We start from the raw sequence: 25,873 nt of genomic DNA on the forward strand, positions 1-25,873 counted from the left end.
CTAATTTATAAATTAAACTTTATCATAGGTATATATATATAGAAAACACATAGTATATAAAAGGTGCGGTACTACCTTTGATTTCAGGCATCTGCTGGGGGTCTCAGAACTCATCCCCGGCAGATAAAGGGGGACTGTGTACTAGCATATGCAGAAAAGAGTCAGAAATTTTGCAGCTGTTTTGGCTGTGGGGATCATTCACATTTAAAGAATGCACATAGAGGGAGGAGGGGAAGAAAAAAAGAATGCATATATATTGGTCAGATTAATTACAAAGTTGCTTTTATTGATCTAGATTTTCATGATCACAGCTTTTGGTATTTTACTCAGCAACTGAAAAAGTTTGTTGTGCTATATAAAAACCTGATGACAGATCCTTTAAAATTCCTTCATTGACTAGTACACTTTGGTTTCTTACACTGGATGTAAATATATCAGTTAAGATCTAAGTCTAACTGAAAAGCATTAATTTGGAAGATATTGATATTGCCAGATGTTGATTATAGGCTGGAAAAATACAATATTTTTTGTACCAATACAGAAGATTAGGAGAGCAATCCCCTCTATATTCCTACATTCATTTTACACACATTTGTGTCCCACTTTTGTGAATATACTTGCAAAGATGTATTACAATAATGCTGTATAATGTCATAAAAGATGAATATATGCAACTTTCTGGCAGTTTCTTATACTTCTGAACCTAGCATTTACAACATTAGAAATGAACATAGATGCATTCACCACATTGCATATAAATGAATATTGGATACACTTATGCAAATATCAGTTTAGCAATGCATGTAATAGCACAATTGGGATAGACATAGTAATGAAAAAGAAACCAGTTACACAAATAATGCCATTTATTAAGTCAGCATATATTAAATACATATCCAAAATTATGTGGTTATTAAAGATGAAGCCAGTTAGGATGCTTGCTCACTTTGAACTCATTGTGAATCACCATAATGACAGAAATGACATGATTCTTTAATAGGACTGGCAGAAACATTGGGAGAGGCTAATATGATCAATTAGTAGTCAAAACAGAAAAAAAATGTGCTCAATGAGACAAGCAGTACAGGCTAAACTGAAAAAGGCAGAGAGACTTGCAGAGGAGCATACAAATCTTTTAAATTTCTGAACTTTATTTAGGGAACATGTTGACAGGTAACACATAGTAACAAATCGAAAAAGAGAAATCTACCAGCTTATAATATTTCTAATGTGACAAGACTCATTAACTAGTTTACATGATAACTTGGTAAAAAAGGATCAACAAATAAGGAAAATCCTTTTTCTTTAAAATTCCAAATAGTGCCCTGGCCAGACAGCTCAGTTGGCTAGACTGTCATCCTGATATGACATGGTTGCAGGTTCGATCCCTGGGCACATACAATACAAAAAATCAACCCTTCCTCTCTCTCTGAAATCAACTGATAAAAATATAAATAAATAAAATTAATCAATAAAGATAAATAAATAATCCATTATTAATCCATTATTTTTATAGCCATTATTTTAACTTAAAGGACCTGGGGCAAGTGGCTTTACAGACACCCAGTAAAAGTAGAATTAGAGAACAGGGTTTATCACTGTCAGGTAGTAGGAGTAAAGGTTACTCTTTTATTCCTTTACTTCTCTCAACTTAAAAAACACTACTTCAGTTATCCTAGTTAGATATGTAACTTTCTTACCTTGTTTTCTATTATAATCTCCTTAAAGGCAGAACCCCCAAAGCACCCCCTTTTGATAACCTTTTACTATCTTAAATTCACCCACAGTAGTCAGCATATTTTGCATATTGTATGCTTATTGAATTAAATTATTAACTGAAAGAGAAGGTATAATGCATTAATTAGTTATACTGAATGCCTTCTATGTGATGAGCACTATTCTAAGGACGAAGGAAAGAAAAAAGTGATGGAAAAAATGGATGAAAAAAAATTGTTGTCTCCATGGAACTCACATTCTAGTGGAAGAAAATAATATATGCAGTCTAATACAAGCATTTAAACATTTATCACATACTATTATGTGTTATTCCCTGTGTATTGGGTGACAATGGGATTTTCATGTATGTTAAATGGGTTGTTTCCCCTCAGAATGTCCCCTCCTCTCCCCCTGAAGTTAGAAACAGACAATGAAATTATACACACTAGATACGTTGTTTCCAGTTGGCCTCCCACTCCCAACAAACCACAGAACCAGCAGCTTTATATTCCACATTTTGGGAAAAACTGATTAAAGGATTGACTGGCCAGCTACCTGTTTCTTTTAAGAATCTGAGCTAAGTCTGTGAAAGACAAATACCACATGATTTCACTTATATGTGGACTCTAATGAACAAAATAGAAACAGAAGCACAGATACATGGAACAGACTCACAGATGTCAGCGGGGAGGGTGGTACTGGATAAAAGGTGAAGGGATTAGCCAGAGAACATATATGGATGACCCATGTGTGGGGACACAGTGTGAGGATTGCCTCAGGGATGGGGAGAGCTGGACGGAGGTAGGCAAAGGGGGAAAATTCGGGGACAACTGTACAATAAAATACAATTAAAAAGAAAGGAATCTGAACTAGAAGACACAGAGATGGTCCTGAAACTAAGAGGTACTTAAGCCAAATTTGGACAGCATGCAAGATATCAGCTGAAAGAGACCAAGAAACAGAGACTGAGAACACAAGATCACAGAGATACCACCACAGCTGAGAGATGGACAGGCAAACACCAAGTCCTCATTTCCAAGTTTTCAATATGTACGAGGCCTAGTTGAGGGCTTACAGGTCTCAACAATAACTTTCTCTTATTTCAGCTACCCTGAATTTATTTCTTGCCCCCTGTCAAAAAAGCCTTGATAAGACCAACAATAGTAAAGTATCCAACTAGTCAACCAAAATCAAGCATTCACTATTTCCAGTGTGGGTTCATTCTGAAACTATAAACTCCTATCACAATCTCCTTTCAATAGCTTACTCAGCATCCTACCACCATCATTTGTCTTCATCAGGGGAGGGAGAACTCAGACACACTATTCTGTGGGGGTGGGTAAACTAGCAACCTTTTTGGAGAACAATTTGATAGTATCACTATGTAAAATGTACATGTTCTCTACTTCAGCAGTCCACTATTAGCAATTTACTCCCCCCACAAGAGCTAGACAAGTATACAAGAATTCAGCTGGTGTTCTGTATATTTTTGTAATAGGAAAACATAAAAAATTTTGTACTTCAATGGAGAAATTTTATGCAGTCATTAAAAAGGCCATGAAATACACATTCACAATATACTGTCAAATTTAAAATGTATTTTATATAATGGTATATAAATAGTCTCCACATATATGTTTATATTTTGAAAATCATAGTGATCTCAGGGAAAAAATGAGGAAACACACTTAGAAAAGTAGGTACCATATGTCATTGCTTCAGGGACACACATTTTTTTGCACATTTTAATATCTGCAAAACTGGGCCACTTCACATTATCCTTGCCAGTAAGAGAGCGGTTGTGACACAATTGTCATTACATATGAAGCAAAATGTGAAGAATAAGTGTCAACTTGGGGAAAAACCTGAAGACAATGATGGGGCATTTTAAAGGAATGTTGCAATCATCAGTTCTCTTGATTGTGAAGAGGAAAATGTATGGAAAAACAGGGACATTACAGGAAAAACATTAATGACTCGAAATTGAAAATTAATTTAGAAGACTGTGAATGTGGAGAGATTACCTAATTCTTAACTAATTTACAACACTCACAATTATCTTTTCTTCTATCACAAGTGATACATATACACATGCACATACATACACCTATATAGTTTTTTCTTCATACAAATCAGTATAAAAAAGAATATTCAAATGGTCCATAATTTCATCATCCAGATAATTATTCAAGACATTAATAAAGGGCAAAAAACATCAGCTGTATTAGTCACATGCTCATCTGTCCTCTAGTGTATTAGACTGTTGCTCTTCATGGATTATTACCTCTGTGACATAGATCAATGTTTCTAAGTTTGCAAAATCAAGTTTCTTAGGTAAATCCCCAATTTTTAGCTGGTTATGTTTCAGTTTGAAAAAGCACAATTAAAGCACAATTAAAAAACTATTAAATTCCGGGGTTAGCTAAACAGAACTATGGAACTCAAAACACATCTTTAACATAACAAATACTGTGGGAATATAGAACCTGTAAGCTCTGTTATGAACTAAATTGTGTTCTCCCACAATTCACATTTGAAGCCCTAGCTCCCAATGTATATTTGGAGAGTTAATTAAGAACTCTCCAAATACTTCATAGGGAGAGTTAACTCTCCCTATGAAGAGTTAATTAAGGTTAAGCACAGTTGTAAGGGTGGGGCCCTCACCAACAGGGCTGGTGTTCTTATGAGAGGAGGAAGAAAGACCACAGCCACCCAGTCATTTTGCATGGCAGCCTGAGCTGACTAATAAAGGGTCTTTATAGCATTATCTTTGAAAAAGTAGTATTTTCTATTTCAACTTAGGATATCCTCCCTTGCTATAGTTCTAGAATCAAGAGCAAATATTCCCCTTCATTGCTCTACCTGCTAATCAGTAAAATTGCAAACATTCTTCTTCCAACACCTCTGGTTGTTTTACTTTTGTTTTGTTTGGCTTCAGCATCTTGGCAGTGAGAGTGGAGGGCCAAGATGAAGGCTTTGGAGCTGGTGTTTAGTGGAGATAAAAGCTGAGAGAATGAGAAGGTGTGGGAGACAGGACTCTAGTGGGATGGGAAGGAACACTGCAATCAGGATATTTGGGCTCAAACAGCAACTATGCTTTTTACTAGCTATTACCTTCAGAAAGTTATTCAACTTCACTGTGGATGAGTTTCTTCATGTAAAATATCAGAAATGGACATAATAAATTCTAAAATGGGGATAAATTAAATAGCATAAATTGATGGTCAAATCATTAGCTGAATTAAGAGCACAGCTGCTCTGATATGCTTATCTACAGTATATGTTATTATTCACATGATTCTTCCTTTTATAGAGGTATTCTGGAGCAAAGAAAATAGTTGATCTTTCAAGTCATATAGATCTGTATTCAAATCCTAATTCTGCCAGTTAGAAGCTATATGACACTGGGTTGACTTCAGTTTCATTCTCCTTAAAATGAGGCCAATAATATTCACCTTATATGTAAGGAATAAGTCAGATTAGGTGTATGAAGTGCCTGGCCAAAGATAAGAATACTGTATAGACACTATTTTCTTCACAAGTTAAGTGCTTTCTCAATCTAATTCCCAGCTGAATATCTCATACAATTTGCAAGCTGTTCTAAAATTCATCTAGAAGAGAAGATACACAAAAATATCCAAATGCAAAAAAAATTGGGAGAATTTTGGAGATATATAGGGCTGTATATATCTATATAGGTGCATAGATATATAAATATACAGATATATGAAGTTAAGTAATTAAATCAGTATGGTGCTAACACAGGTATAGACAAACAGATCAATGAAAAAGAATGAAGTCCAGCTCAGCAATTCTACTTCTCCATATTCATCAGAAGAAACCCAAAACACTAATGTCTTTGAAAAAACATATACACCATATGTTAACTGCAGCATTATTTACAATAGTCAAGATATAGAAGCAACCTAATCGTCCATCAATAGATGAGTGGATAAAGAAGTGGTACATATACACAGTGGAATATTAGCCACACAAAGAATGAAATCTTGCCTAGGAGATATTATGATAAGTGAAGTAAGTCAGACAAAGAAAGACAAATACCAAATTATTTAACTTATATGTGGAATCTAAATACATAAATAAATAAACAAACAAATAAAACAGCAACAAACTCAAAGATACAGAGAACATTTTAAAGGTTGTTGGATGGGAGGGCATTGCTGGAGGGGGTGGTGAAAAGGGGGAAGGAATTAAGAAGTACAAACTGGTAGTTACAAAACAATCATGGAAATGTGACATAAAGCACAGGGAATATAGTCAATGGTATTGTAAAAACTACATATGGTGTCAGATGGGTACTAGCTTTATCAGGGTGATCATTTCATAAGTTATATAAATGTCAATTCACTAAGTTGTACATCTGAAACTAATATGATATAGTATGTCAATTGTAATTAAAAAATAAAAAATTATTTTAAAAAAGAAGAGAGTCCCCAAAAAGATGCATATATACAAATATATATGGATTTTACATATCACATAGATATAAGGATAAGAACAGACTATTCAATAAAGTGTTGGGTCAAGTGGCTGTCCTTAAAAAACAAATTCCTACCTCACTTCATATACAAAAATAAATCCCAGGTGGATTCAAGTTTAAAAGTTAAAAAAAAATTACCATGAGAAATATTTTTAAGAAAGTTGGGAAACACTCTAAGTAAGAGACAACTCAGAAGCTGTCACTCACACCACAGAATAAAGAGAAAGGACATATATTTTATTATTGTATTGCATTCCCATCAACTGAAATGAAATGAATCCCAACCTCTAATGTGGTATTCTATCCTAATCAGTATACAAAAATCCTTCTTAAATTAAAAAACAATTTAAATAGTTTTTAAATATGAAAAAAGATTGTGGCAAGTATCTTTTTAAAAAGAAATTTCTTGACACCAATGAAAGCTGGCAGTGACTGTCAGGAGTACAATCTCAAAACAAAGCCCTCAGACACCTGTATAAAAAAAAAGCTGTGGTACAGCTACACAATGGAATACTACTTGACTATAAAAAAGAAGGAAATTTTATGCTTTGCAACAGCATGGATGGGCCTTGAGAACCTTTTGCTAAGTGAAATAAACCAGTCAGAGAAGGACAAATGCCATATGATTTCACTCAGATGTGGAATCTAATGAACAAAATGAACTAACAAGCAAAATGGGGGCAGACTCATAGATGAACATGCTGACAGCTATGTGTGTCGTGGGGCGGGGGGATGGAGGGACTGAGCAAAAAAAGGCAAGAGAAAAAAACTCATGGACATGGACAATAGTGTGGTGATTGGGGAGGAAGTGGAGGAAGGTAAAGGGAGGATAAATGGTGCTGGATGTAGACTTGACTGGGAGTGATAAACACACAATACAGTGTACAGATGATGTATTGTAGAATTGTGCACCTGAAACCTGTAGAATTTTGTTAACCAGTGTCACCCCAACAAATTCAATAAAAAGAAAAACAGGAAATTTTTCTCATATTAATACTAAATGAAATGAAACAATTTCTGTTGAGTAAGTGGGCACCTTAGTACCCAGCATGGCCTAGAAATGCATAAAATAAAACAGAAAATTCAATTTAAAGATATACTACTCTCCCATGATTCTAAATTGCATTATGAAGTGAATTTCTCAACAGTCCACAATAATTTCCTTAAGACTAATGACATTTTAAAACCCAAGCTTAAAAAAATCAGAAATAGAAAGTCTAACTATATTAGGTAATTGCAAAGCAAAGCAAAACTTAATTGCTATAGCATTCAACATTCTAAAGGTGTAATTTAGTAATTCAATACAGAGGAAAAATGTGCTAATTTTTTTCTCTTTTGAATGACAACTTTGGAATTATGTTTTAATTATCACGTTGACAAAGTATCTTCAAAAGCTTTATATCAAGATTTTATTCATCTAAATGACTTTCATTGATCGCTTGATTACCATGAAAAGCGATGTGTAACTTCTTTACAGCAGATTCAGCATCTTTGTCAATCTTGGGAATGGAAGATAAGTACTTTTCTGACACACATCCCATCATTCCATTCTTGCCTTAAGATCCCAGTTAAGTTGGTCTCTATAGCTATCATTGCTATTTTTGGCTGCAGTGCCTTTTCCACCAAACTCAAAATTTCACTCCTATACAGTAAACTGGGATTTTCTCTATGGTTTAATAATAAATTTTATTTTTGGCAATTATAAGAAATTGACAAAATTGTAAAAGTAGCAAAAGAAAGACCTGAAACTACAAAGATCAAGATCTCATAATTAAAGTTGTTCTTATAATAAATGCAAAAAAGACTAGATAAGATCTGCTAGACTTTCTATTGCTTTTGCCACTAATTCTAGTCTTTAAAAAAAAGTTAGCCTCCTATTCCCTAATCCCTTGGTGTTCAACGTCTAGTGCACTGTGGTCATTCTTAGCGAACCAAGTTTCTATTCCAACCTTTTTTTTTTATCTTTCAGAGAGCGGTAGTAGGTTGGTAGAGATGTTTAACCTGAGTCTCAGGAAGACACTCACAGCTAAAAGGAAATACCAGGCTATCACCTCACATTCCTATTTTACTTTGAAAATTCTTCAGGCATGATTTATTCCCTGGTACTTTCATAATTACTTTCCACAAAATAAAACTCTAGAAATCTAACCATGCGAAGTGTTGGCTCTGGTGAGAAGGAACTGAAAAATTTCTCCTTCAAAAGCGGGACGTCAAGTGTAAAGTCTAATTTCTAAAGAGCGAGATGAAAGACAATCGAAATTTGCAGAGGTGGTTTGGGGGAACCCTTTGTCACTACAAAGGTCTCAGACCGCTGGCCCTGGGTTGAGGCGGAAGGGTCCAGTACACACTAGCCCAAGTTAGCGGCAAAATGCTCCCGGGCTTTTAGGAAGGCAGGCCCGGCATCCTCAGCGGAGAGTTAGCTCACGTCCGGCCCCGCAAGCCCGGCGGGTTCGTCATAAACACGCTAGGCTGAAAGAGAAGCGCGGCGGAGGGAACCACTCACGCACCTGTCAAACAAAGCCCAACCAACGCAAGATCGTCCCCAAGACAACAAGACTTACCGGGGATAAACTCACCAGTCGACTCAGAATTGCGACTACAACTCCCAGGAGGCAACGCGGCTGACAGATCTGGCCCTCCCAGAATGCAGCACAGCGGCTTTCCCAGCCCATCTCTCTCCGCTCCTCCCACTTCTCTATCAGGCGTCACCCGGGAGGGCAGGAGGTAGGGTGCGGGAGGGACCCCAAGCCTTTGGCGTGCTGCGTCAGACGTTGGGAGGGGACCGGGCGGAGAACCGGGGAGAATGGGAGGACGAAGAGGAGGGAAGAGGGGAGGGAAGGGTAAATAGTGGGCCAGGCAGGAAGATGGCGGCGGGAACAGAGGTGTGAGTGGACCCGGGTCTCTGCAGTTGGTTTGTCTCTTTTCTTCTTCCTCCCCCTTTTCTTCTCCTTTTGAGATTGGCATCGAAGGAACTGAGTTCGGGTGGCGGCGCCGGTCGCAACGCAGGGGTCACGGCGACGGCAGCGGCTGACGGCTGGAAGGGCAGGCTTCCTTCGCCGCTTGTCCTCCTTCCCCTGTCCGCTCGGTGTCAGGCGCGGCGGCGGCGGCGCGTGGGGCGGACTTCGTCCCACCTCCGGCAACCCCCGGCACCAGAGCGGGCACTATTCCCTTCGCCATCCCTCGACATTTCACCCCGGGGACTGGGCGCCTCCTCCGGCGCAGCTCTAGGAGCGGGGGTCGGTCTCCTGCGCGTCTGTCGCGCCTCCATGTCGGATAACCAGAGCTGGAACTCTTCGGGCTCGGAGGAGGATCCGGAGACGGAGTCCGGACCGCCTGTGGAGCGCTGTGGGGTCCTCAGCAAGGTGAGCAACCCGCGGGGCCAAGGGCCCCTGGCCCAGACTCACCTGCCGCGAGGCAAGCCTCTGAGGGCATGGGGTGGGGCTGGGCGGGATGTACGGTCTGTCCCGGGGCGGAGGCTGCAGAATGCGCCGGGGTGCAGGGCAGAGTTCTGCCGCTGGAGTGCCCGGGTTAGGGGTGGAGTGGGGAAAGGGAAAGGGACTGTCCTTCTTGTCTGCCCTGGGTGTCGGCAGTGGCCTGCCGCCGAGGACTGGGGGAAACCTGTCCCAACGCCGGATCCAGTTAGGGAGCGGGATGCGCACCATGACTTGGGACTCGGGGCGGCAGCTCTCCTGGGTATAGGAATCCGGGTTGAGCCACGGCAGTGTCCGAACAACTGGGTATGGGAGCAATGTTAAGTTGGACCTCAAATGTGGTTAGTGCGGAGATGCCCAGCAGGGTAGGGTTAGGGGGTTCTGGGAATGCGGCTGTTTTAGACAGAAGCCGTCGCACCTAGACTTGGTAATAAAATCTGGGGTGGAAAACTATGCCAGATTAGATGTAAGGGAGAGATCTCACTGAGGAGGACTTTTGTACCTATTCCCTCGCCCTTTACCCCTATTCGGAAAAGAGCTATTGAATCGCCACGTAGTAGGTATAAAAATGTATAGTAACTTGGAACATGTTGGAATGGAGGCTGACCTTTATAGTCCAGGAAGGAGAGCATTATTTAATAAAATATTCTTGCAGTAATACTACCTTTCCTGTATCTTTTATAACTTCTCTTTCAAAATTTTAACAAAGCAGATAGTTCATTTGTACGACTCTAAGGCTAATTAGTTACAATCGATGAGTCTTTTGAAGAGAGAAGGTGGGTAGTCTTTTCTTTTAATAGTGCATGGGGGGTGTTTTTTATTCAAGTTGTAAGAAGATTCACGTTGCGGGTTTTTTTGTTGTTTTTGTTTTTGTTTTTTTACTTCCTTCTCCATTCCTGTTAAACTTTTAGAAATGGCTGGAGCTAGCAGTTAACCTGGAGAAGAGGGAGCTGGGGCGAGTCTTTCAACAAGCTGGTCATAAGATACTAGGTCATGTGCAGCTGTTAAGAAATCACCCTGCTTCCAGTATACATACTTTGGCTAAGCATTTGGACATCATTTGGAATTGTTTCGTATTAGGTGTTTATAATGTATTCAGAACGCTGGTGAGAAAGGCTTAAGAAAGGCATTAATGTATCAGAACTAAGGCTTACAAGTGTTAACTTACTTGCATAGCAGAAAAATTATGGTGTGTCTTGATACTGTGATCATTACTGGAATTTCACTGAAAGGTTTTCAGTAAAGAAGCTCTCTAGGGTTCTCTAGATTAAATGTATCTCGTAATTTAGGAATCTGTATGGAACTTAAGGTGTAATAGGTATATATTTTCAGACAGATTATCATGAAATGGGCTTTTTGCTTGTGGGTGATTCTGGTAGTTTCATCACTTTTCTCATTAGATGATAAGCAGACTTTCAAATTAATATTGTGGTGGTGTTAAGTATTTGACAAAACAAGCCATGCTTTAAACCTATTCATCATGATTAGGGGGCGGGGTGGAGTGAATAGTGGAATTACCAGTTCTCTGAGGATTTACCTTATTCAGAGTTGTGTATTAGGTATACTGTATGGAAATATAGAAAAATGGAAGACTGTCTCTTTGATACTTAAATGTGTGGAAATAGAGTTTTTGACCACTTCTATGGTAGATAAATAACTTCAGTGTTTCTGCATACTTAGATCAACAGAAATACAGGTGTTGGTGTTATTCTTTTAACAGCTTTGAAGGTAATTTCCCTGAAATTTAATAATTTATGATCATATATGGTATTTTCTGGAAGCTTATTAATGAAGACTTTTATATTGAGTACATGTTTTAAAATTTGAAGTACATACCAGTATATATTTTGAGTCCCTTGCATTCACTTGGTGATTAAACTATGAGTTAGAGCTCAGCAACTCTTCGTTTCCCTTTTTTTGATTAATGTAGATACGTCCTAATACTAATTTGATTAGTCTCTTAAGCCAGTCCAAAGTTTTTTTCTATTTGGTAATCTAAAGTACCTGTGAAGCTTATTTTTTTTAGCATTTATAATTAAGTATGTAGATTCCAAAAATACTAGATAGACAGTAATTCTAGGTAACTCTAAGAAGTATCAGGATGAATTATGGTTGGGAAAAGCTTCCTACTTTAGTAGGACTTGAGAGCAACTAAGCCTAGATAAAATAAATTGCATCCAGCTTCTGAATTTTCATTTTTTGAGGTTTAATTCATCTTCTGTTTCTCCACACATCTGTTGACTAAATTCTATCCTTTTTCAGAGTCTACCTCAAATACTGTTCTTTCTATGAAGCTTTTATTTCACCAACTATTCCAGATCTCCTTCCCTTGGATTCTCATAGCATTTTGTGTGTAACTTATTTCTTTTTATTTTAAATGTGGGTTTCTTTTTCCTTTTGAAAATATAGCTTGGGAACAAAAATCTTTGATTTCTTTGCAGTGTCCAGCACATTGCCTTGTCTCTATTTGATATATGGGGAAGAGGGAAGGTACTTTATGAGAATAGAGAAAGGTAAAAATCTGCCTTCTAGGTATAATAATAGTCTAACATTATTGAGTAAAGGGTCCTGAGGCTTATGTAATTTATTGAATCCTTTGTAAGGAAATAATATAAAATTGTGGACACAAAGTTGCTGGGGCACCTTTTGTCACTTCGGAAGGGGTCTAGTGAGCTGCACCGAAGGTTAAGCCTCATTAGCTATGCATGACTGCCTCCAACTCAGAAAGTACTATGTGCTTGGCAGTGTTCTAAGTCTATTCTTATTTCATCTTAACAATTCTAAGGTACAGTTTAACAGAGAAACAGAGAGAATAAGTAACCTAACCACAGTCACACAGTTACAGGCCTTCTGAAGGGCAATAATTGGAAGTAAGGTGGATTAAGATATGCCAATAAATAATATGTATTATTGGCAATCGGGAGTTAGTTGTTCATGTAAGATGTGGAACTGAAGGTTCAATGAGATTAATGTAAGATAAGTAGGCAAACATGCTCATAAGTAAATAAGATAATGTAAGTTGTGAAATAAATTGCAGAAGATACTAGAGATTAGGTTATTAAGTCATCTCAGGAATCCAGGAACTGATGATTTAATTGGATTAATTGAAAATAGAGAAGAGGAGCCAAATTTAAGAGTTTAATGTGAAGGAAAGATGCATAGGAGTTGATAATGGGCTATAAAGATTGAGAAGGAACCTTCAGGTATTGAGTATCTCCTATGAATATAGTAAGCATTTTCACAATTTTATTCAGCCATTAACATCAAATAACAGGCAAAGAAACTGAAGTTCAGAAAAGGTAAATAATTTCAAAACTCCTCACGTAACTAATAAAGTAGTTGAGTCTCTGATTTTGCATCCACTACTCTGTCAATGAATACACAAACCCTCAGGCAGGTTTAAGTCTAAGTGACTGCCAAAGTGAAGGAAATAGTCTTGACTGATTCTCCAGAAGTCAAAGAAATGGGAACATAAGAAGGTCCTTAAGAGAGGAGGTGCACTCAATTTTGTATTTAAGAATCATTCTTTTTTTTTTTTAACTGATATTTAGAGAGACACAGACAGACACGTTTGTTGTTGCACTTACTGATGCATTCATTGCTTGATTTGTGTATGTGCCCTGATCAGGACTTGAACCTGCAATCCTTGCATATCAGGACGATGCTCTAACCCAGGGGTCCCCACCCTTTTCACCTCAGGGACCAATTTTTCTCCCCGGGGGGAGGGGGAGGGCTGTCAGGAGGTGGAGTTCAGGTGAGCTTCTCTTGTTCCCTTGGCGGCTGCTGCTCACCTCCTGCTGTTCTGGGTGGGGGCCAGAAGAGGCGGGGTAGGGCCTGAGCACAGACAGGAGGTGGAGCTCAGGCAAGCTCCCAACCAAGGCCAGAATCTTCATTTCAGTTTGCAGTTTAAGTCACAGGGATTTGAAAGTAAAGAAATGGCTATTAGGGAGCCCTTAGGAAAGAATGAGTTTAATTTCCTGCAAGGATGGACTCTAAGGGAGGGGTTGTAATGATGGGGGTTAGAAAATTTAAGACCAGAACCATCTCAAACGTGCTGAATTAGAGAATAGAAAAGTAAAGATTTCTCAATGGGTAAAGAGCCTGAACCATTGCAATATGTGTATGTTTAACAATCCATTTGAATTAGTTTTTGGCAGACAGTTTTGGAATTGTCTATATTTAAACCCCCAGAACATGGAAATATGCAAAATCAACAAGAGGTACATTTCTGCTATTGCAAGTTTATTGTGATCTTCAGTGTGCAGCAAAAGTTTAGCAAACAAACCATTTATAGGTACTGGGAACAGATAATCCAAGTATGTTTTTGAAAAACCAGTTTTATATTTGTATTATAAGTTTTGATTTTGAACAGTGGATCTTCAGAGAACTTTGGAAAATGAATTAACTTTTAAGTATTACATGTTGAGTTCTGTGGAGGAAAAAATGGAGTTGATACAGACTTACCAAAGATTAATGATCTAGTATTTTTACGTTAATGTAATTATGAACATCATAAATTTTTATATGGGAATGACTTACAACAAAAGTACAGTTTTGGCCATGATTAGCATCATAATTCTGTTGTTTTAACAGGTTTCATGCAGTACTTGTAGGAGAATAACAGACTGTATAACCAAACTTACTTTTCTGTTGAATGTGTTAATTGTAGCAGGGACCAAAATAATTTAAGTGACATGATGGTGGTGAGGAAGGAAAGATGAAAGCATGCAAAGAACAAAGCATAGTTTTTAAATTAATTTTTTAATTGAGATCACATTGGTTAATAACATTGTATAAATGTCAGGTGAACAATATTGTACTTCAATATCTGTATACTCTGTCATGCTCAACGCCAAAAAAAGTCTTAATTTCCATCTGTTAACCATGTATTTGACCCCCTTTATCCATTTCACCCTCCCACCACCTCCCTTCCTTTTTGGTAACTCATTCTGTATCTATGAGTTTCTTTTTGTTTTGTTTTGTTAGTTTATTTGCTGCTTTTTTTGTTTTATATTCTACATATGAGTGAAATCATAGAGTTTTTTTGTCCTTTTCTGTTCCATCTGACTTATTTCACTTAGCATAATAACCTCAAGGGCTATCCATTTTGTTGATATGGCAATATTTCATTTTTTATGGCCGAGTAGTATCTCTCTCTCTCTCTCTCTCTCTCTCTCTCTCTCTCTCTCTCTCTCTACATCTTTATCCATTTTTTCATCAATAGATATACAGGTTGTTTCAGTATCTTGGCTGTTATAATACAGTGAACTTAGGGGTACATATATATATTTTTGAATTAGTGTTTTCATATTTGGATAAATACGCAGAAGAGGAATTGCTGGATCATATGGTAGCTCTATTCTTAATTTTTTGAGGACCCTCCATACTGTTTCCCATAGTGGCTACACCAATTTACAATCTTACCAGTAGTGCACGAGGGTTCCCTTTCCTCTGCATCCTCAACAACACTTATTTGTTGTCTTTTTGATAAAAGCCATTCTAACGGGTATGAGGTAATATCTCACTTGGTTTTGATTTGCATTGCCCTAACTTTTAGTGACGTTGAACATCTTTTCATGCCTATTGGTCATCGGTATGTCTTCCTTAGAAAGATGTCTGCATACTCAGATTCTCTATCCATTTTTTAATCTGATTTCTTGTTGTTGCTTTTGTTATTGTTGAGGTGTATGAGTTCTATGTATATTTTGGACATTAACCCTTTATTGGAAGTGTCATTTGCAAATATCTTTAACATATGAATGGTTGCCTTTTTGTTTTATTGGGTTCCTTTGCTGTGCGGAGCAAAGCAAAATTTTAAACTGAAATCGCCTTCTGTTTTATTCTTCAAATGTTAGAAGAAAATATTTTATTTTTAATTTTGTAAAATTTACTGAAAAATATTTAAAATTTAGAAAATATCAACTTTCCACTTTTTATAATAACTTTTACTGTTTATAATTATGTTAGAACTTCTCACATTTAAGTCTTAAAATTATAGCAATTGCTGTTTCAGAAAGTTTGGATTTCTAAAATATTAAGTTGTTATTTTTTGTTTTCCTTCCCCCTGCTTCTCCTTTACTCCCAGTGGACAAACTACATTCATGGGTGGCAGGATCGTTGGGTAGTTTTGAAAAATAACACGTTGAGTTACTACAAATCTGAAGATGAGACAGAGTATGGCTGCAGAGGATCCATCTGTCTTAGCAAGGCTGTCATCACAGTAAGTTTTTGTTCTCCTTTATTTAACAAATATTTATTGAGCATCCACTATATACTTAGAACTATTCTAGGTGCTTGGTATACATCTGTGAACAAAATAGGTTAAGATTCTTGCCTTTGTGGAGTATACTTTTCTGCATAAAAAAGTCTAATACTTTTTTCCATAAAGTTATTTTCTAATACTTTTTTCCATAAGGTATTTTAGAGTGTTTATTAACTACATACTATTATTTTATATAGACATATAATATTTATCTAGTTGGTAAAGCAAGCCCTTAAACAAGGCATTCAAGAAAAAAGTTGTTAGAAAGTCTTATGTCTGTTGAGATTTGTAGGTTATTGAAAACATTAAAGCAGGAAAATAAAAAAATACAGATCTTAACATTTTAAAATTTTAACTTAAAATATATAAATCTATATTTGCCAATTTTTTGATACAGAGCTAACACCATCTCTTTGAATATGGAGTTGAAAGAAGTTGATCTTGTATAAACTATATCTGTAATGCATGATTTGCAATTTCCAGTTTTCATATCTCTAAAGTGGAATAAAAGCTTAGATACTTTTGAAAAAACCTTGATATACATTCTTTCTGGATTTTTATGAAATTTTTCCTAATATTTTACAGATGTCTCACCTTTATCTAATTCAATACCTTTTAAAAGAATGGCTCACTTTTACTGAATAATCTACTTAGCTTACATTCAACTCAGTTTACATAGAAACAGATCTCTTTTTGTACTTGTGTTCCATACACTTACATAATATTTAAGGTATGTAGGAATTACAAGTAAACTTGCATAAAGAGGCTTGGGAACAACCAACTGACCTAATAAACGTGTATCAATTAGTGGGATCAGAAGTGCCTGATATGCTAAAACTAGCATACATGCTATAGCATATTTAATAAAGGGGAGAAAAAAGTGTTGGTTAAGGTAGGTCAGTTAAATAGAGGTAAATTAAGGTAGCAATTGTTAAAATCTAAAAAATGGGTATGTTAAAACTTAATCATAGATTTTACTGATATGTTCAAAGAGAATTCACATGATAGACTTTAAGGCTTATAAAAGTAAAAAGCACTTTGGATCAGTATTATATAAGTCTGACTTACGTATGTTTATGTTACACATTTAAGAAAAATCTTACAGTATTTTTCCATCATTTGTCATATGTTCTGCTTCTTTTGGATATTCCAAGTGTGAAAACAAAAACTTAATTGACTGTTGAGATGTAAAAACTTAGGAATTATTTGGAAATGTTGCGAATGAGGCTACTAGTCTCCATTCTTAGGGGCAATTTTAAAGAAATAATTTGAACGTTCATTATCTATTTTAACTGGTAGGTGGTACATTATAGTGTATTTTGAAATTGTATCTAGTATAGTGTTTGGGGGTCTTATTTATCTTTAAGATAGAACATTATTTATGCTAGAAGACAGAATAGTTAATAGAAATGTACTGTATTTTTAGGACTATAAGACACACCTCCAAATTTGGGGGGAAAGGGGATGCATCTTATAGTCCGAATGTAGCTTACCTGGCTCACTGTGGGGGTGGGTGGCGGTGGAGCAAGGTCACAGGTTATTAAATATTTTACCACGTTTTTTGCTTCAGAATATTTTTTCCTATTTTCCTCCTCTAAAACCTAGGTGTGTGTTATGGTCAGGTGCATCTTATGGTCCTAAAAATACAGTACTTTCTTGAAATGGCTTTCCTAGGCTCCTCTCCTCCCTCTTTTTGCATATTGTCACACATTTGTTAGTTACAATGCTTTATACTTTGAAAATACAGTATTACCTTAGTATTTTCAAAGTATAAAGCATTGTTCCAGACCTCGTGATGAGTGCCAAAACCCTTGAGTACCCAACAGTGAAGCATTTCCTCTTGGGGGGCAGTGTCGTGACTCATACAAGTTCTAGCAAGTGTGAACAGTCCCTTGCTAGAGCAAGCACCGAGTACTCGAACATTTTTTTCTTGTCAAAATGCAATGAGTACAGGGTTTGACAAGTTCTGAAGTCAGCTAGCACTGATGTTGATGGCTGATGTGAAAATAGGAAGGAATGAAATTTTATCTTTATTGTTTAGTAAGTAGTAGTATTTGTAGAGTACCATGCTAGTTATGTAGAGTTAAATATAGTTTTCCTGTCTTGAATTATGGACAGTGGTAATAGTGTGTGGATTATTTGAGGAAAAGGAATTTTTTTTTTTTTGGAAAATTTTAAATAAACATTTACATTGTGTTTCCTCATTAAAAAAAAACAATGTGTTAGTTCTTTGTAGAATTTTTTGTTATATTTGCATGCAGAACTTTTTAAAAAAAATTTTATAAAAATTTATTTGAGCCAAACTGATAATTGCCAAGGAGTAAGATCTCAAGGATAGTTAACAAGATTATGTGCCATCTTGAGGGTGGTTATTTCAAAGATGTGTTAACCTAGGTGCACAGAAACAATGGGCAGGGCTTACTTAAGGCAAAGATAAACATTTTGCTAAAAGGTTTTATGTCTGGGGCATGCCTACCCACCATGACCTACCTAGTTAGGAATTTATAATCAGAACACCCTGTGGGATTACTTTCTATAGAACTCCTTTTTCATCCAGTTTTCCCTCTTTATCATAAATAATCTGAAGGATGCGTTGATGATGAACTTTTTGTTTGGATAGGGTGGTCTCACAGTGCTAGGAAGGCTCATTCCTAGTAAGTCTCAGTATCAAGGTCATCTTGCTGGCCATTGGGAATGGGGCAGTCCTGTAACCATGGGATCCAAGTTGAGGCCAGAGTTTTCTCAGAATGGAAGGTCAGGTAAATGGAAGGCTTCAGGTTGTCACTGGCATTAGGGTTCTTTGGTTACCCAAGATAGGAATCAAGAGGAAACCTTAGAGAAATTTCCAAACAGATTTTTATTAAGCTTATGCTCAGGTGCAAGGGAGGCAGCACAGGGGAAAGGAAAGTTCTCTGAACTGGCTCAAGGGTCTGGCTCGGTTGTCTGGTTTTATAAGTTGGGGATGAAGCAGATTTGTGCAAGAAGGTGGGCTTGTGGAATTTTCCACATATGATTGGAGAAAGGAGTGGAGGGGTGGTGACATTCTTGTGGTTGGCTTATCAATGTTTCTTCTGGCTTCCTGGTGTCCTTGGTATCAGGTGAGGGGCAGCAGAGTGATTCTGCAGTTTTTCTTTTCCATTGTTCTTGAGATTCTGGGCCCATGTTCTGTGCCATCTCAAGATCTTAATGGCCTTCATTGAGAAAAATAGACTCTGGATCATTTTTGTCCTGTGGACTATCATGATAAAAGTTTCTGTCACATTTTTCTATATATGGCGTCTAGTATAACATTTACATAAGTCATGAAGAGCATTAACAGTTATACATGTTCAGTAACCATAAATAGTTGGACTATATAGAGAAACCCAAAGAATAAATACAACTATTATCATGACTAATATCATTAGCAGTCAGGTAAAGATAAACAGAATGGTTGCTGAGGTCAGTATCAATCTGTAGATGTACAAGTCTTGTTGATGTCTTAGGGTAGTCATCTACCCCTGGTGTCAGCTGCTTTTTGTCCTCAAGGTGTGTCTTTGATGCATGTAAACAGGAGTAATATGTCTGTTCACAAGTGCCTGGCAAGGTCCCTTCCAGTGAGGCTGGAGAGTGTCTTTTATTTGAGGCCCTTTTCATTAAACAAAATCTCCAGGTGGCGGTCAAATGATCTTTAACGTCTCTGTCTCGTGGGAGCTCTCTGTGAAAGGAAGGGGTTACCAACTTCACATTTTCTTGAAGTGACTCTATCAAACCTTGGCAATAGTATAAGATGTCTCTTTTCTTTTTTTTTAAAGATTTTATTTATTTATTTTTTAGATAGGGAAGGGAGGGAGAAAGAAAGAGAAAGAGAGAGAAACATCAATGTGCGGTCGCTGGGGGCCGTGGCCTGCAACCCAGGCATATGCCCTGACTGGGATTCGAACCTTGCAACACTGGTTCGCAGCCCGCGCTCAATCCACTGAGCTATGCCAGCCAGGGCTTAAGATGTCTCTTTTCAATAATGTCGGCTCTTAAGTTCCTTCATCTAAGGTTAGTTTAAAGGTACTGTGACGCATGGAGAAGTGCAAAAACCAAAAAATGGGGAACCAGAGAGCAAGAAAGAAGCAAGCTGCCGTCTTGGGTTTTTTATAGACCTATTTAGTTTACAACCATTGTTTGCCCATACCCTACACCCTAAAATTTTTCTACATATATTGGGATTTTAACCTGTAAAACTTGTTTCTTTTTTTTTTTTTCATTTTTTAAAATTTTATTGTTGTTCAAGTACAGTTGTCTGCCTCCCCCCGCCCCCGTCTCTCCACCCCCACCCCAGCGATCCCCACTTCCCTCCCCTGATTCCACCCCCTCTTCGGTTTTTGTCCATGTGCCCTTTATAGTTGTTCCTGAAAACCCTTCACTCTTTCCCCAGTTATCCCCTCCCATTTCCCCTCTGTTAACCCTTAACACTTTAGTTTCTAATGAAAATTAGTAATTAAGCAATTAACCATTTTTTAGCTTGGCAAATTTATGAAGACATTTTATAACTGCTAGAAATAGACTTTTACTGGCAAATATAAGACATTTTACAAACTGGAGGAACATATTTCATAGACATAAAGTCAATTATTAACATGGACTTAAATAAAGGCAGTGTGTGTTTTACCTAAACCAACAAACTTACGCTAGCTTTTGTTTACTAAGGATTAATCTTAGATCACATAAACTTAAAAAAGATTTGTGTTAGTTTTCATATTTCTGACAATTTTAGAATACCCATTTCTTATAAGTGCTTGCCTTTAAATTGATTTTAACAATACCATTTGGAGGTAGAAAATTATCTCACATATACAACATATAAAGAGAGACACAGAGACAGACCTTTTAGCCATGGGGAAGAAAAACTCACTAGTTTATTTTTTAAAAAGAGTTGAATCCTAATGCCCTGGAGGCATTTACAACTTATCTTTCCTTAACAAATCAAGTTCCAAGTGATCTTCCTCCTTTTAAAATAAAGGTGGCCATTTTTAATGCCTCAAAGAATTTAGTTGACTTCTAAACAACATCACAGGTTGACCTATTTATCTAAATCCTCTTTGAAGCTTTGAAAGACCAAATAGATTTTTCACATATTCTGCCTAATTTTGTAGCTACCTTTCCAATTGTGCACAAAATTAATTTAGAAGTATCAAAGGATCTTCATTTTGGCCATCTCAGTAATAATGAGAGGCTGACAATCATGGGACTCATTGGCCTCAGAGACACGCTTTTCCATGTTAATTTGAGATCTGTAGAGTCTGAACAGACTTGGAGGAAAAATCAGCCCATATGCCTCTGTACTTCATATAGGACTGCCCTATAGGGGAGTCCTATAGGGATGTCCAATATAGGATATCTTTTCCTGTATCTTTTCCTTTCTTTCCTGGAGGAAAAATTTCCTTAGGCAACCCCACAAAGATTGTCACCTAAGGATACCTAAGCAAGGGCTAGCTAGAGCTTACAAGATGCCGCCAGAACCACAATACTTGGCAAGGCATGAGTTCCTCTCTAAGGCCCCCCTCTTGGTGTGAACCCATTCCAGGGAGCCCTGCCATTCTCCCTGAGGCTCCCCCCATGGCTTGTCTGGAATGAGCTGTGCCACCACAGTAAACAACGCCCAATGCCCATCTCTGCCACTCCAGATTCAGGGGTATGAAACAATTGTTATCACCCCATTGGGATGGGGAAGCAGGTTTCCTTTCTCTTGAAGCTGAGAGAGTTTAGTCTCTCATTAAACCATCAAAGAGTTTGTTCAGACTCACTGAGCAATCTAGTAAGCCAAATTAAAAGCAGCAGCCCCTTATTTATTTATTTATTTATTTATTTCACTGTCCCTAGGTTATCTCAACCCTTATCCACCTTGAGGATTTTCTAAGAACAGCGCTAATAAAGTCATGGCCTCCCACTTAAAGCAAGGAGGCCCTCAATTCTGAGAGAAATGCACGCAGGTTCACCTGATGTGGAGTGAAGAGCTGGTGGGGCACAAAGGGCTTTTGCTTATACCTAGCACTGGGTCCAGATTTCCAGGGTAGTATAGTCCTGGATGGGCTTCTTTGGAATCCTGCTAACTATGCTAAGTAAATGTCAACGTAAGAAACTCCCAAACCTATAGAGAATTTTTGAGTTTATTTGAGCCAAACTGAGGATGTATGTCAGGGAGCAAGATTTCAAATGCTCCTCCAGCTCTTTCACTGTAGTACATAGTCAGAGAAATGGCTAGGCAAGTGGAACAATTTGAACACTTTGAAAGGAGAGATTAGGAAGAGACCTAGTGAAAATATTCATTGGACTAAGTTTTAATAGAGAAGGTAAAACGGCCAATGAGACAGCAGAATCTGAGTGGTAGTCATAGACACAGTGATAAGGTGGTAGGGAGAAACACAAGCATTTACATTTCTGAATTCCTTCAGCTTTGAGTCTGCCCCTTGCCTGTGGGCCTCCAGGTTCATTGTTACATATTTCAAGGAAATTAGAAAATATGACTGAATTTAGTGAACTTCTCAGAATGAAGTTTACAAATAGAATATGTATTTGAGTTAATTTAAAAATATATTGCTAATATCTATTAAATAGGCATTTTCTCTTTCTTTGTTTTGCTTTTCTTAAATATAGTTTGTTATATCACCTCATCTCTGAAGACAAAAAATAAATACCAATGATTAATTTTGCACACAAGAAACCCTTATGAAATTGATTTATATAGAAATCTGGACTTGAAGAGTTGTGACTTGACTGTAACCATTCATTAATATGTATTATTAGTTGATAAACCTAGTGTCTGAGCCCATCTTTTCTGATGGAACCTAATTCATTGTTAACCTCACTCTTATTTGGTTTAACAATTAAGTCATTCTTAATTTATTCAAATCATGTTCTTTGGCTATGTGGCATTAAATTGGGTGAAATACATTCAAGGGATAGGTTATTTCTTGAGAGAATTTGTTACCTAGAAATAATCCTTAATGTGAAAGAAGTGGGAGAAGAAAAGCAGTACATTTTCACTTTGCGAAAAATGAATTACTTGCGCCCCAATTCGAGATTGAACCTACAACCTTTTTGTGTACAAGATGATGTTCTAACCAGCTGTGCCCACCCAGCCAGGGTAGATCTGAAAAGTTTTTGCATATGGAATTGTAAAGTAATAAGTTGTGCTATAGAATGATGTTCAGCAAATTGAGCATCATCAAAGATGAGCAGTGCCATAAATAGTTATTATAAAAGAACTCCAGGTCAGTGAGAAATCCCAGCAGTTGGCCTTTTGTCAAGCATGCAGTGTTGCTATACTGAGCTCTGCTAGTAAGAACTGAAGGAAAGAGGAAGGCGTATGCAACAAGTAAAAGCACTAGATAAGATACTAGATAAATATTTCTTATTTGAGGAGTGTTTGCCAGTGAATTTCTAAATAAATTAGAATCTTGTAGTAGTAAGATTTATGCCTTGAGAAATTAATGATACCTGCTTCACAGTTCATTTGGGAATATTATCTTCCATCTTTAGGTAAATTGAGTATAACTCTAATAATGTAACTCAAATAACTTGAACATAGTGGGAAGTATTTCAAATATTTGGTAAGTTTGGGGAGAAGGAAATAAAAAGGGATACGTACTGAAATGTGGGACCCAGAGTGTTCAAATAATTTACCCAAAATTATATAATTAAAAAATGTATTCATTTGCTAGGGTTGCCATAACAAAGTACCAGAAACTGGGTCGTTTAAAGAATGTAAATTTATTGTCTCACAGTTCTGGAGGCTAGCAGGCTGGATCAAGGTGTTGTCAGGGTTGGTTTCTTCTGTTGCTTGTGGTGTTCCTTGATGTTTAGATGTAGATGTACCACTCCAATCGCTCCATTTGTGTTCATACAGTACTCTCCCTGTCTGTGTATGTGTGTCCAAGTTTCTCCATTTTATTAGAACACCAGTCATATTGGATTAGGGGCCTGTTCTACTCCACTGTGACTTCATCCTAACTAATTACATCTCCAATTACCCAATTTTCAAATAAAGTCACATGCTAAGATAATACAGGGTTAGAGCTTTAACATACTGTATAAATTTGTGAGCACACAAACCTGTTACACACACAAAGTATCAGAGTTAAGACTAGAACCCATGCCTCCTGATTACCATCTGGTGTGTTTTTTTAAATCACATATCACTGAGCATAGGAAAAAATGCATATTGAATCATTTTATTTTATGTAAGACTTGCAGGAACATGGCTGTTAAGTATTTATAAAGCAACTCTTTAAAATTTGTGTTTTACTATTAATGCCTTCTATTAAATCTCTAATAAATGTGGTCTGTATTTTATCATTCAGATTTCCTTAATGCAAGGACTACACATAATTTTCTAGATTTGCCTGCTTGAAGTAGTTAACAAGAGGCTTGTTTTCATAGTTTTCTGGAAGGTCTTTTAAGCTTCACATACATCAGGTTTTTTTAGTGTTTTTTATTTAGTATTTTATCTTAATTTCCAGAGTGCGTAAGTATTATTCAGGAGTTATGAAGTCAAACTTTAGGCTTTAGATCTTGGCTGTGCTTCTTATGGCTAGAGGTACCTTTGGGCAGATAAAACTTAAATCCTCTGAGCTTCACCTTTCTTAACTGGTTAAAAGTGGGGGGATAAGATCTGAGAATGGGGTGATTATGTATATTAAATGAAATAACATAAAAGCACTTGAACAGTTCTTGGCACATGGTAGGCACTCAAATTTCTTTAATTTTATTTTGTGAAATAATTTGTGTTGGAAATAAAGCCTGTTTTAAGAAAAGAAAGTATAGAAGAAGCCAGCAAAACCTTTTATTAAAGGGGATAAAATGCGGGTGATTTGTTAGAGCCAGGTATGTGTCATGTCATATTTGAACACATGCTCATGCATCCCTATAGGCATGTTCCTTCTATCAAGTGGTTCTTTTTCACTGTGTGTGCGCGCACACACACACACACAACTTCTTACATGCTTTCTGAATGTTCCTGAAAGACTGTTTTTTCCTTATTTCAATTTTAAAGAGGTATATTGTGGGTTTTTTTAAACTCAGATGTATTGAGATATAATTTGTATCCAGTAAATTCACCCTTTGTAAGTGTACAGTTATAGTGTTTATAAATGTATACAGTCACATAATCATTACAACAGTTAGGATGTAGACAACTTCCATTACTCCAGAAAATTTCCTCCTACCCAGTTGTACACAGTTACTCCTGGCAACAACTATGCTTGTAGTTTTGCCTTTTCCAGAATGTTATATAAATGAAATCATACAGTATGCAACTTTTGGTGTCTGGCTTTTCATCTAGTGTAATGTTTCTGAGAATCGTCCCTGTTGTTGCCGTATCCTCAACTTGTTCCTTTTTATTACTGAGTACGATTCCACGGAATTTAAGTGCCACAGTTTGTTTGTCCATTCACCACTTAATGCATATATATTTCTATCCTGTTTTGGACTACCGTAAGACTGCTCTATACATTCATGTGTAGGTCTTTGTGTAAAGATACGTTTTTATTTTTCTTGGGTAGATACCTAGCATGGGATTCCTGGGTTATACGATAAATGTATGTTTAACTTTATGAAAAACTGCCAAAACTGTTTTCCAAAGTGGCAGTGCCATTTTATAGCCTGTCGTCAATGAGAATTCTAGTTGCTCAACATATTTGTCAGCTCTTGCCTTTTTTTAAATCTTAACTATTCTAACAGGTATATAGTAATACTTCATTGTGGTTTCTACTTGCATTTTCCTAGTGATGTTGCACATCTTTCCATCTGCTTGGTCTTTGTATTTCTTTGGTAATATGTCTGTTCAAATCTTTTGTTTCTGTTTTTTAAAAAAAATACATTGAATTATCAAAGTTCTTATATATGTATTCTGAATACCATGATTTTTATCATATTTGTATTTTTATAATTAGACAAGTTTGGCAAGTATTTTCTGCTAACCTAACAGGTTGA

General features: G+C 36.9%; 2 protein-coding genes across 4 annotated transcripts in view; one reads left to right on the forward strand and one right to left on the reverse strand.

Moving 5' to 3' along the window:
- The window catches only part of POLK (DNA polymerase kappa), a 71,148-nt gene extending 62,020 nt beyond the window's left edge, over positions 1-9,128 (reverse strand). Inside the window, exon 1 of one of the 2 annotated variants that reach the window (XM_045847737.1) lies at positions 8,794-9,128. The gene's annotated coding sequence lies outside the window, so the exon portion shown is untranslated. Of the gene's footprint in view, positions 1-8,778 lie in introns of both variants that reach the window. The other variant, XM_045847735.1, reaches the window with a different exon arrangement.
- Positions 9,129-9,227: 99 nt separating this feature from the next.
- The window catches only part of CERT1 (ceramide transporter 1), a 112,677-nt gene continuing 96,031 nt past the window's right edge, over positions 9,228-25,873 (forward strand). The window contains exons 1-2 of one of the 2 annotated variants that reach the window (XM_045847739.1): positions 9,228-9,579; positions 15,734-15,868. In XM_045847739.1, the coding sequence (XP_045703695.1) occupies positions 9,484-9,579; positions 15,734-15,868 (231 nt within the window). In that variant the 5' untranslated portion in view covers positions 9,228-9,483. The remainder of the gene's footprint in view (positions 9,580-15,733; positions 15,869-25,873) is intronic. The other variant, XM_045847738.1, reaches the window with a different exon arrangement.

The sequence above is a fragment of the Phyllostomus hastatus genome, unplaced genomic scaffold (assembly GCF_019186645.2).
Source record: "Phyllostomus hastatus isolate PE091 unplaced genomic scaffold, TTU_PhHast_1.1 phas_contig_58, whole genome shotgun sequence".
NCBI classification, from domain to species: domain Eukaryota; kingdom Metazoa; phylum Chordata; class Mammalia; order Chiroptera; family Phyllostomidae; genus Phyllostomus; species Phyllostomus hastatus.